At 54.1% G+C, this 12,751-nt stretch overlaps 1 protein-coding gene across 3 annotated transcripts in view; it reads right to left on the bottom strand.

The window, feature by feature from the left end:
• Positions 1-7,940: 7,940 nt before the first annotated feature.
• The window catches only part of CACNA1A (calcium voltage-gated channel subunit alpha1 A), a 248,549-nt gene continuing 243,738 nt past the window's right edge, over positions 7,941-12,751 (bottom strand). For all 3 annotated transcript variants that reach the window (XM_068980960.1, XM_068980958.1, XM_068980959.1), the window contains 5 exons: positions 12,474-12,587; positions 11,155-11,190; positions 9,967-10,153; positions 9,400-9,647; positions 7,941-8,654 (listed from right to left, as the gene is read on the bottom strand). In XM_068980960.1, coding sequence (XP_068837061.1) covers positions 7,941-8,654; positions 9,400-9,647; positions 9,967-10,153; positions 11,155-11,190; positions 12,474-12,587 — 1,299 coding nt within the window. The remainder of the gene's footprint in view (positions 8,655-9,399; positions 9,648-9,966; positions 10,154-11,154; positions 11,191-12,473; positions 12,588-12,751) is intronic.

Below are 12,751 nucleotides of genomic sequence, written 5' to 3'. Positions count from 1 at the left end.
AATGCAGGAGACCTGGGTTCAATCCCTGGATCGGGAAGACCCCCTGGAGAAGGAAATGGCAACCCACTCTAGTATTCTTGCCTGGAACATTCCATGGTCAGAGGAGCCTCGTGAGCTATAGTCCCTGGGGTCACAAAGAGTTGGACGTGACTAAGTGACTAACACACACACATGTTCATTGAGTCAGTGATGCTATCTAACCATCCCATCCTCTGTTGCCCCCTTCTCTTGCCCTCGATCTTTCCCAGAATCAGGGTCTTTCCCAAAGAGTCAGTTCTTAAACATCAGGTGGCCAACGTATTGGAGCTTCAGCTTCAGCATCAGCCCTTCCAATGAATATTCAGGGTTGATTTCCTTTAAGACTGACTGGTTTGATCTCCTTGCTGTCCAAGGGACTCTCGAGAGTCTTCTCCAGCACCACAGTTGGAAAGTGTCAATTCTTCTGCGCTCAGCCTTCTTTATGGTCCAACTCTCACATCTGTACCTAACTACTGGAAAAACCAAAGCTTTGACTGTAAGACCGGTTAGGTACCCAGCAGTCACGCGCTCGGCCATTCACCATCTGGCCTCTAGGTGGCGCTGCCTGTCTGGTGCACCTGGATCGATACAGCCTCTGCAACCTCTTAGGCCAACCAACGCCCTCTGGGCCCTCCCGCGGCCCTGGAGCTGGGCACTAGTCCTTGAACAAACCCCGGGCCTTGGTTTTGGGGAGGCACTGAGTCTCATTTGGTTGTCCACGGGATTGGTTATTATCATGTGGTCCTTGATAGGCCTGGGCGATCTGGAGATCCAGAGAAAGCCCTTTTTGCATAATAAGGCATCTGGATGCCTTTAAAAACTGTTTCCTGATTACAAAAGTGAGCATGTGTATTTGTGAAATTATTTCAGTACAACACCCCCGTCCATTGAGGATCTTCCCCACCCTCTTCAGAGGTAAACATCACAGGTCCATGGCTGGCTGTACATATCTCCAGATTTTCTGTTGAGCAAATGGAGTCTTGGAAGATACTGCCTGGATGGTGAAGCCTTTCTCCTGTTTAAGAGCTGGAGCAGGGTGGGTGAAGGTGAAAGTGGTGGGAAGTGGCTGGGTCTGGGTTGGACTGTGCGGGAGGTGTGGAGGAAGGCCCATCTCTGAGCAGCTCGCAGGGTCCTAGGTCCAGGGGCTTAATGGGGAATTGCAGAAGGGCATGGGCCACCATTCTGGGCAGAGACCAGAGGTCCAGTGAAAAGTGGGTGTCATGTATAGCAGATGGGACTGACATGGCAGATCGAGAGCAGGGTGGAATGATGCTAGTTCTGTGTCCATTCCTTCTGTAGACTCTACTCCAGCCAGCAGCAACACCCCCCCTTTTTTTTTCTTAGACATCAGTTCAGTTCAGTTGCTCAGTCGTGTCCTACTCTTTGCGACCCCATGAATCACAGCACGCCGGGCCTCCCTGTCCATCACCAACTCCCAGAGTTCACTCAGACTCACGTCCATCGAGTCAGTGATGCCATCCAGCCATCTCATCCTCTGTTGTCCCCTTCTCCTCCTGCCCCCAATCCCTCCCAGCATCAGAGTCTTTTCCAATGAGTCAACTCTTCGCATGAGGTGGCCAAAGTACTGGAGTTTCAGCCTTAGCATCATTCCTTCCAAAGACATCTCAGGGCTGATCTCCTTCAGAATGGACTGGTTGGATCTCCTTGCAGTCCAAGGGACTCTCAAGAGTCTTCTCCAACACCACAATTCAAAAGCATCAATTCTTCGGCACTCAGCTTTCTTCACAGTCCAACTCTCACATCCATACATGACTACTGGAAAAACCATAGCCTTGACTAGATGGACCTTTGTTGGCAAAGTAATGTCTCTGCTTTTCAATATGCTTTCTAGGTTGGTCATAACTTTTCTTCCAAGGAGTAAGCATCTTTTAATTTCATGGCTGTAGTCACCATCTGCAGTGATTTTGGAGCCCCTCAAAATAAAGTCTGACACTGTTTCCACTGTTTCCCCATCTATTTCCCATGAAGTGATGGGACCAGATGCAGTGATCTTCGTTTTCTGAACGTTGAGCTTTAAGCCAACTTTTTCACTCTCCACTTTCACTTTCATCAAGAGGCTTTTTAGTTCCTCTTCACTTTCTGCCATAAGGGTGGTGTCATCTGCATATCTGAGGTTATTGATATTTCTCCCAGCAATCTTGATTCCAGCTTGTGCTTCTTCCAGCCCAGCATTTCTCATGATGTACTCTGCATAGAAGTTAAATAAGCAGGGTGACAATATACAGCTTTGACGTACTCCTTTTCCTATTTGGAACCAGTCTGTTGTTCCATGTCCGGTCCTAACTGTTTCTTCCTGACCTGCATATAGGTTTCTCAAGAGGCAGGTCAGGTGGTCTGGTATTCCCATCTCTTTCAGAATTTTCCAGTTTATTGTGATCCACACAGTCAAAGGCTTTGGCATAGTCAATAAAACAGAAATAGATGTTTTTCTGGAACTCTTTTGCTTCTTCAATGACGTTTTTCTTAGACATAAGCTTTTAAAAACTTTATTTTTGGCTGTGCTAGGTTGGCAGTTCTTCTCTAGTTGCAGCGAGTGGAGGCCACTCTCTAGTTATAGTGTGGGCTCTAGAGTGTGCTCGCTTCAGTAGCTGAGGCTTCTGGGCTCTCAAGCACAGGCTCAGTAGTCATGGCTCAGGGGCTTAGTTGGTCCATGGTATGTGGGATCTTCCCGGACCAGGGATTGAAACAGTGTCTCCAGCGTTGGCAGGTAGATTCTTTACCAGAGTCACCTGGGAAGTCCAGCCTTTACTTTTTAAAATTAATTTTTTGGAGTATAGTTGATTTACAATGTTGTGTTCATTTCTGCTGTATATAGCAAAGTGAATCAGTTATACATATACATATATCCACTCTAACTGCTATTCCCATATAGGTCATTACAGAATTCCCTGTGCTATACCATAGATTTTTTATTAGTTATCTATTGTTAACTAGATAGTAATGTATATGTCAACCCCAATCTCAAAATGTATCCCTCTCTCTCTTCCCCCCTTTCCCTTTGTAAATGGAAAGTTTCTTTTCTTATCTGGCCATGCTGGGTGGCATGCAGGATCTCAGCTCCCTGACCAGGAATTGAGTCCATGCCCCAGCAGCAGCCCCTGGTGTGGAAGTGCAGAATCTTAACCACTGGACTACTGAGGAAATCTAATAAGTTTGTTCTGTACATCTGTGACTCAATTTATGTTTTGTAAATAGGTTGATTTACGCCATTTTTTTTTTAAAAGATTCCACGTATAAGCAATATCATGTATTTGTCTTTCTCTCTCTGACTTACTTCACTCAGGATGACAATCTCTAGGTTGATTTGATTCCTGGTCAGGGAACTAGGACCCTGCATGCTGTGCGGCATGGCCAAAAGAACAAAAAACACCTCTCCTGAGTGTATATATATGACTGATTGACTTTGCTGTACACTTGAAACTAACGCAACATTGTTAATCAACTATGTTGGTGTTGTTCAATCGTCCACTCATGTCTGGCTCTTTGCGACCCCATGGACGGCAGCATGCCAGGACTCTCTGTCCCTCACCATCTCCAGAAGTTTGCCCAAGTTCATGTTCATTGCATTGGTGATGCCATCCAGCCATCTCATTCTCATCATCTGATGCCCTCTTCTCCTCCTGGCTTCAATCTTTCCCAGCATCAGGGACTTTTCCAGTGAATCAACTGTTCTCATCAGATGACCAAAATACTGGAGTTTCAACTTAAGCATCAGTCCTTCCAATGAGTATTCAGTGTTGATTTCCCTTAAGATTGACTGGTTTGATCTCCTTGCTGTCTGAGGGACTCTCAGGAGTCTTCTCTGGGACCATAGTTTGAAGGCATCAGTTCTTTGGCTGTCTGCCTTTTTTACGGTCCAGCTCTCACAACCGTATGTGACCACTGGGAAGACCATAGCCTTGACTGTACAGACCTTTGTCGGCAGAGGAATGTCTGCGTTTCAGCACACTGTTGAGGTTTGTCATAGCTTTCCTGTCAAGAAGCAAGCATCTTCTGATCTCATGGCTGCAGTCACCATCCGCAGTGATTTTAGAGCCCAAGAAGAGGGAATCTGTCATCACTTCGTTTTTCCCTCTCTATTTGCCATGAAGTAATGAGACTGGATGCCATGATCTTAGTGTTTTTAATATTGAGTTTTAAGCCGGCTCTTTCACTCTCCTCCTTCACCCTCATCAAGAGGTTCTTCACTTCCTCTTTGCTTTCTGCCATTAGAGCGGTATCAACTATACTTAATACTGATAACAATAAAAACCCCTTTAGTTTCTTATTCCCCTGTTCTCTTCTTAGATGCCGTTATTATAGAGGGAGCACAGCCCACCCTGCATTAGTAGTCCCTCAGCCTCCGCTACCCGAGGCAACCTGAAGGCTTGGGGGCTGGAGCAAGACCTTTTGGAACCCTCCGTTTTGATGCTATAGTAATAACGGCCCTAGTAAAAAATCACTTACTATGGGCCAGGTACCCTTTGTTCTGAGAACAGCAGTTCTCGGGTTCAGAAACTTGGGGGCCACTGAGACCCTTCCAGGGGGGTCCATCAGACTGAACTGTTTTATTTTTTTTAATAAATATTTGATACTACTTTAAAACATTATTTTTAGCCTGTGGGATCTTAGTTCCTTGACCAGGGATAGAAGCCTGCTTCGGAAGTAGAGCGTCTTAACCACTGGACCACCGGGAAAGTCCCCGAACTATTAAAAATATGTTTTCTTTGAACTATTTTTAATATTAATGTTAAAACGCCCTTTGCCTCTGTCACTTTTTCTCTCTCACATGTGTGTGGTGGAGTTTCCAGGGGAGATTCGCTGTTGCAACAGGTGGGATGCAGAATCAGATGTGAGAACCCAGCTGGCTTCTGTTCACTGGACATGGAAGAGATGCAACATTGGAAAACAATGTCTCTCTTTTTATGGAATATTTTTGTTTTGGAAAAGGTGGTTATTTTTCATTAAAAATGTTATTTGTTATCATGAGTAGATGGATTGTGATTTAAAAACTAACAAACAGTTTTTAAAATTAGCAGTTTTATTTTTTTTAATCTACAAATGGCAAATATCAGTAGCTATAACCCATATAAACAGATCTATATGTATATATATAGTTTTTTTGCCATGCTGCACATTATATATATATATGTGTATATATATATATATATATATGATTATTTTTTCTTTTGGTGTTGTGGCATGTAGGATCTTAGTTATCTGAACAGTTCTATGGCCTCTGCATTGGAAGCTTGGAATCTTAACCACTCAACCAGCAGAGAAGTTCCCTCAAGTATATTTTTTAAAGAATGGAAAGAGGTACTGAGACCAAAATGTTTGAACACTGCGGATGTAGAAGAATGGTCCAATCCCACCCTCTGCCTGTTTTTATAAATAAAGTTTTATTGGAACATAGGCACACCCACTCCTTTACATAAGGCTGCTTTCCTGGTGCAGTGACAGAGCTGAAGAGAGAGACCATCTGGGCTACAAGACTGAAAATATTTACTCTTTGATCCTTTAAGAGAAAGTGTGCTGGACTGATGTAGAATAATGCATTTGATCTTCATGAACAGCTCTATTACTGTTTCCCTTTTGCAGATGGGAAAATAGAGATACAGAGAGGTAGTCATTATCCTTAGGTCACACAGTCAGTGAGGCTGGGGCTGAGCTAAGCCCCTCAGGGTCAAATGACTGACCCCAAAGTTGGGGTGTGGTAGATGTCTTTGGCTAGTGTCCCCCTTCTTGGCCTCGGATTCCCCTTCATCTGGCACTCCGTTGTTCCTTGAAGACCATCTCCCTCTCCTTATCTGCACATTGTACATGATTCTCTGAAGCCCTTTCTTGGGAGAACCAGGAGCTGCGTTTTCAGACCAAAGGCCTTTCATGTCAGCCTGAACACGGGATGTATGTCTCACTACGTCATTTCCGACTCTTTTGTGACCCCATGGACTATAACCCACCAGACTCCCCTGTCTATGGGATTTTCTAGGCAAGAATACTGGTGTGGGTTGCCATTTCCTCTTCCAGGGGATATTCCTGACCCAGGGATTGAACCTGCATCTCCTGCCTTGGCAGGTGGACTCTTTACTACTGAATTACCTGGGAAGCCCCTGAACAACAGGTATAACTGGCCTTTTGCTCACCTAAATCAACATAGCTCTCTGACCTCCGAATGTTATTAACAATGTTTTTTTTTGCTGTCGACTATATTCACAGAAACATTCACAGAATAGGCAGGGAGGAAAGACCTTGGGGATGGAAGGTGCTCTACCCCCTTCATCATGTGGCCAGCTTCTAGAAGCCTGGAGTGGGAGGGTGCCTGCAGGTGCACTGTGGGCTGATGGGCAGACCCACTGGATGGGGCTGAGGGTGGAGGGAGGGCAGGCTGTCAGTCCCTTCTTAAGACCCCACCCCCACCACTGATATGCTGCCCTCACCTTGAACTGGCCATGACCCTCTTCTGCTACCTACAGGCTGCTCTGAACCTTGACCTCTAGGTTCTAAGACTCTCCGATGGCTGGGGTAATTCAGGGGCATCTCAGGAAAGTCTGTGAAACGGGATACAGCTTGGGGTGGAGCCTTTCAGAAGCAGCTTCTTGGGTGCTGGTGAGTGGGGTGGGACCACCAGAGGCCTCGGAGGGGGCTCACCGCCCACTGGACTCGGGGGTCCTGAGCTAGGCTTCCAGGCACCTCCTGCAGGGTGTTTCCAATAGAAGTTTTGCTAATATTTGAGGCCTCACACATCTTCCTTGGGGCCTCACTGGCCGGATCATGCAGGAATATTATCCAGCAGACTTGGAGCTGTGGGGGGGTGGTGGTGGTGGGGCTCTACTGCCCTGCTGTCCCCCATCTGGGACAACCAGGTAAAGACCCAGCCAGTGTCTCTGGCTTTAACTTTCTCGCAAAGAGTCTTGGCTGGAGAGCTACCGCCTTCTCATCCTCAACGACTTTCCAAGTGCCTCCTACCAAGGTCCCCCCAAAGAGACCTGGGGAGTACTTTGCAGAAGCTATAAAGACCACTCCAATACAGAAGCCCTTTGATTCAACTTTTTTTATTTTTTTTTTCTTTTTGAATGTCATGCAATAATTCACAGTCCCAAGCCCACAGTTTTCAAACAAGGTAGGAAAAAGGAAAAAAGAAGCAAAGGAACTCGGTGGTGGTGTTTTTTTTTCTTTTTTCTTTTGTTATTTCAAGCAGGACCAAATGTCAGAAAAAAATGCTTCTTTTCTCAATCATTAATTTTTTTGTCCTTTTTAAAATTCTTTATTTTTTTTTAAATTGATTTCTGCAGGCAGTAATAGTAGGGTTTGGTATAACCAGCAAGCACTCCTGTGTGTGTCTGAGAACGTGTGTGGGGTATGAGTGTGTCTGGTGGAGGTCTGTGTGGGACGCTGGGTTTCCTCTTCGCTTCCGGCTTCTAGCCACACACACGGGCCACCAGCACGCGTTCACCAGGGAAAGGAAAGATTTCAATTGAGATGATAAAACTCATCAATAGAAGCAATTTTTTTTTCTCCCCGTTTTTCTTTTAAAAATGTTTTTTTTTTTTTTTTGAAATTTCCATTTTCCCCAAGGTTCTCCAAAAATGGCTGAGTTAATTCGAATCCCTTGGCTGTGTGGTTTGTCTGCCCCCGAGGGCCCCCCGCCGTCGTCGTGGGGGATCGGGGCTGGGTGGGGGGCGCCATCGCTGCCCAGGAGGGTCTTTTCGGGACACCCTGGTGTGTCCCGGCCCTGGGGACTCCCTCCAGAGTCCGGGGTCGTCCGGCTGGTCCTCTCCTGGGCCTTCCCGGGCCTCCCCGCCCCCGTGTGCTGGGCAGGTTGGCAGCGAGGTGGCCCCGCGGCCGGTGCGGCTCCTCCCCGAGGGGGGCGTGTGCGTGGGGTGCGTGGGGGGGCCGGGCGGGCGCCACCTCGCCCGGGCTTAGCACCAGTCATCGTCGTCGGTCTCGCTGCAGGCTTCGTGCAGGCCTTTCCGGGAGCCCGGCCCGCGGGGCCTGGCCAGTCCGTGGGCCGGGTAGTAGCCGTTCGGGAGTCGCCGGCCGTGCCTGGAAGGCGAGGCGCAGGCCGGGCCCGCGGCCCGGGGAGTCCTGGGCGAGCGCGCGTGGCGCGCGGGGGGCGGCGCGTCGTAGGCGGCGGCCCGGGGCTCCTCCTCCTCCCCGCCGCCGCCGCCGCCCGGGCCGTCGGGCTCGTCGTAGTCGGAGCCCCGGTAGTAACCGTGGTGGTGCCGGGGGCCCGGGGGGCCCTCAGCCGCGTGCGCGCCGGACGCCGGCCATCGCGCCCCGCCGTGGCGACACGGCGCCCTGGGGGACTCGCTCCGGGCCGGGCCCGGGACCCGCCGCTCCATCGCGGGCGAGCGGCTGCTGCCGTGGCCTCCCGTGGGCGGCCGCTCCCCGGCCAGGGGCTCGGCCACGGGGCCCGGGTACCTCCGCGGGCCGCTGGGGGCCGTTCGGCCCGGCCGCGCCGCGGGCTGCTGCTGCTGCTGGGGACCCGAGCCGCCGGCCTTACGGATCACGGGGGAATAGGACACGCGCGGCCGGGGAGTGGAGGGGGTCTGGGGGAGCTGGCGGCGTCCCCGCCGCGGAGTGCTGGTACCAGATGTTGAGGGGGCTGGGCTTCCACTTACGGAACTACTGCCCTACACGAAAATTGAAACAAAGGAAATCAAAAAAAAAGATACAACAAAATCAACCAGAAGGAGACGGGAGGAGACACAGAGGACCGGAGGGTGGGGAGCGAAGGAAAATCCAGAGGACAGGGGAGGAGGGGGGGAGGGGGACACACAGGACGTTCAAATGGAAAAAAAGGGAAAAAGCGACAGCCACAGGTGGGAGGAAGAGGGAGGAGGGGAGAAGGAGGAGGGAGAGTGAGAGAGACAAGGAGGGTGGGGGGAAGTCGAAAACCAACACAACAAAGTGAAAAGAGAAATGAGAAATGGAGTTTTGTAAGTTTCGGGGTTAAAAATAGCAGAAGTTTCAAAAATTACTCACAGGCGTCCAGAGGACAGAAATCATAATTGAAACAAAAAACGGAAGCCGGGTTAAAGGAAAGCAAAAGGCAGAAGGTAGCCAGGGTGGGCGTGAGTCGTAAAGACCACTGCTGGCCAGAAACTCAGACGTGATCCACAACCAAAGAGGAAGCAGCTGCGGGCGGCGGGGGAGCGGGGTGGCAGGCGGGCAGGGGGCTGGGGTGCAGAGTGGGGAGCCAGAGTGGCAGGGGGCAGTGTCCACCCCTGCCCGAGCCCAACCCCCTGGCTTGCGGAGCCCCATGGTGGGCAGGTCAGAGATCACAGAGGGAGTGGGGAACCCCGCCCAGAGGGGGCTGTGGGCTGTGGCCCCCCATCCTCTCCCGGAGGGGTCCAGGGTGCCTCCTGCCACACCCACCTGACGGTGGGCCATGTGCTCCCGGCCCTCACTGGGTGAGCGGGACCAGCGCTGGTCACGGGCCCGGGGCCGGCCGTGCTCCGGTCGCTCCTGGGCGTAGCGCTCCTTGTCGGGGGGCGGGGGGTGGTGGTGGTGTGGGTGGTGGTGGTGCCGATGCTTCCGGTCCTTGGGCCGGCCCCTCTCCTGGTCTCTTTCCTTTGATGGCAGGTCCCCAGACTGGGTGGTCATGCTCAAGTCTGTCCCCAAGCCTGGGGCCGCATGGGGTCAGAGAAGACAGATGGCTGTGAGGAAAGGGCGGCATGGGACGTGCATGTGGGCAGCTTCCAAGCAGGGCTGTGGGCCCTGCGGGCACCTGCCCTTGGGCCCAGGGTGGCCTGGTGGGGGTTTGGGGGAGAGCTGGTCCCCAAGGTGTGAGCAGCAGCTGGCGCATCTCGGTCCCCCTGGGTCCTGTCCAGGCCCTCTGTCTTTCCTCACTCAGTGTTTACCCTGCTCTGCCTTCTCCCCCTGTCTGCCCCACTCTGTCCCCTTACACAGCCTCGGGTCCCTGGGCCCTGCAGGGCGACCCACCTGTGTCCACGTCCGTGTAGCGGCCCAAGGAGCGCTCGGAGGTGCGGTGGCCGCGGTCTCTGCGCCTCTGGTGGTGCCGCTGGTTCTCCTCAGGCGGCACCCTCTCCAGGGAGTAGTCGTCCAGGCGCCGGGCCTTGGGGCCCAGCACGGAGGCCGAGCGCTTCATGGGGCTGGTGTCTGAGATGGTCTGGGGTGGAGGGGAACAGGCCGGCGGGCCAGGGTTAGTGGCTGGGACACAGCAGTCCTTGTCTGCCCCATCCGCCATCAGTGATGGGGGTGTGACCATCCAGAGGTGGGGTCTGGTTGGGGGAGCCCTGGGCCTCAGGCTCCAGGACTCTTCTGTCCCCTCCCCAGGTCCTCCTGGGTTCCACCAGGAGGCCCCATTCTCTCCACCTCCTGCTGGGACAGGCAGGCTGGCTGAAGGGCAGAGCTTCTCCCATCCGGAGTACAAACCTGGGAGCCCTGGGCAGCCCGGCCTGCTCTCCAAAGTGGGTGAGGAGCCTCAGCCTCTCCTTGCTGCCAGGCCTATCAGCCCAGGGCCAGGCACCCAGCACACAGTCCTCCTTGGCCAAGGGACTTTCCTGCCCACCTGAGTCCAGCTTCTATGGGAAGCCTTTGAGGGACTGGCCTGGCATTTGAGACCCCCGGAGGGACCTGCTCTCCTCATCCTTGGCCTGCAGCTTGGGGGCCTGTGTGTTTGCTGCACCCTTGGGTGGAACTGGGTTCCCTGCGACTGGGAGAGGAGAGAAGGAAGACAGAGCAGACTTGCCCAGGGCCTGGCCCAGTGGCACTGCCTGAGAGTGGAGTCTTAAGGGACACAGGGCTGTGGGACCAGAGGTTCATGGGTGGTGTCATGGCAAAGAGCCCCCAAAAAAGAGTGAGCCAGGCAGGGCTGCAGGTCAGGCTTCTTGGAACAATGGATGCCCGCCTGCCAGGCTTGGGGGGCTCTGAAGAGAGGGTGGGAGGTTGGGGGGGCAGGGCGGGGTCACCCCTCCAGGGCACACATGGGGCACACAGAGAACACAACACATGAGGATGGGGCTCCATGGGTTGGGGGGCAGGGGGTGCGGTCTGCAAAGAAAGGTTGGGGTCTGAGGACCCGGAGAGATGACAGAACTCCCACGAGGGGGGGTGGGCGGGAAGAGGGGGCCGGAGCCCGGCTGGGCGGCGGGCGGGCGCAGTACATACACTGAGGTCATTCCCACGTGGCCGGCCCCTTCTCCTCTGTCACAGCCCCACGGGATGGTGCACACAGAAAAAACAGAAAGAAGGAAATAAATATAAAAGCCGAGAGGGAGAGGGAGAGGTGTGTGGGAGATGGAGGAGAATGCCAGGGTCGGGGGAGAGAAGAACCTGAGGGGGGGGAAAGGGGAGGGAGAGAGAGGTTAATGTCCCCGGTGCGTGGGCGACCCCAGGCCTGGCTGGCCTTCCTCCCACGGGGACGGAGCACACAGATGGCAAAGGCACGAGACCGACAGAGGGGCGACGTGGCCGCAGGCGCCTGGCTCTGGACGCTGCCTCATGCAACGCGCCCCAGCCCTGGCTCCGCTGACACTCAAGCTTCGGGGGTGGGGTGGGATGACCGTCAGCTGGCTTGGGCCCCCCTTCTCCTGGGGCCCGGAAGCTCAGTCCTGGTTGGGCTTTGGGGGGCCCATCGGGATGGGACTGGACAGTCACATGCAGGCTGGGTGCCTCCCACCCAAGTTCCCAGCAGCCAGAGGCCACGCCCCTGGGTGACCCTGGCCCGGCCAGGCACAGCACAGCCCCGCCCCCCTCACGCCCACCCCGTGCAGATGCCACGGCACAGCACACGGGCAGCCTGCCACAGTCAGACATGCCGCCCTGCCTCTCAGGTTGGGTGGGCAGCCCAGCCATGCTTCTGGCCCCTCTGTCCTGGGGGGCCGGGGGCGGTGGGACCCTGCCCCCTGACAACCAAGCCCACAGCTGGGTAAAGCAGCCACACACAGACACGCGTCAGGCACACACACCTGCTTCTCCCCAGCGGTTCTCACAGAGACCAGACAGAGAGACAACTCCCGGGCACCACCCCAGACATGCTACCAGGTCCTGGGACCTGCCAAGTTCCCCAGAGCATGTACGCTGTATGAGCACACCCATCCCTGTGTGCATGCGCCTCTGTGCGCATGCATGGATATTCTTGATTGCAGTTCTCACCGGGGCCTGACACATCCCCTCCCACCCCGCCTCCACATCCCTGATATGTGTCCTCCACATCCTCTGGCCTCAGCATCCCCAAACGGAGCAGAGACAAACCCCGTGGCGGTGACCACGGTGCCCTGCCCCAGAGGAACCTCGACCCCTCTCAGTCCTCCGTCAGGGAGAAACTAAGAGGACTGGGGCCTCTGCAGGTTCCAGAGGTGTGGACCCTGCCTGCTGCAGCCAAGGGTGCAGGAGCCCCACCCAGCCCTGGGTCCCTGGGCTGCATAGGGAAGCTGAGACTCCAGAGGCCAAGTCCAGGCCCCAGGGTGGTAGGTGAAAGCTCTCACCTGGTTCTCGGCAGGCAGGCGGGGCATGGAGGCGGCCCGGGCCTGGCCTTCCACGGGGAAGTAGTGCTCACTGTCGGAGTAGCCGTCTCTGCCCATCTCTCGCATCTCCACAGACTGCGGGGCAGATGGCGAGGCTGGCTGAGCCCCGGGGCCGCCTGGCCAGGGACCCCGGGGTGGAGAGTTGGCCGAGTGTGTGCAGAGCTGCAGGTGAGGGGCCCAGACCCCTCCTTCTTGTCCTGCCCAGGCCGGGGAGCCAAGGGGGCGGCGGGGCCGTGGAG

Source organism: Capricornis sumatraensis, chromosome 9 (assembly GCF_032405125.1).
Source record: "Capricornis sumatraensis isolate serow.1 chromosome 9, serow.2, whole genome shotgun sequence".
Classification (NCBI taxonomy): domain Eukaryota; kingdom Metazoa; phylum Chordata; class Mammalia; order Artiodactyla; family Bovidae; genus Capricornis; species Capricornis sumatraensis.
The sequence above is the reverse complement of the archived record's forward strand: the minus strand, read 5'-3'. Positions and strand labels throughout refer to the sequence as shown.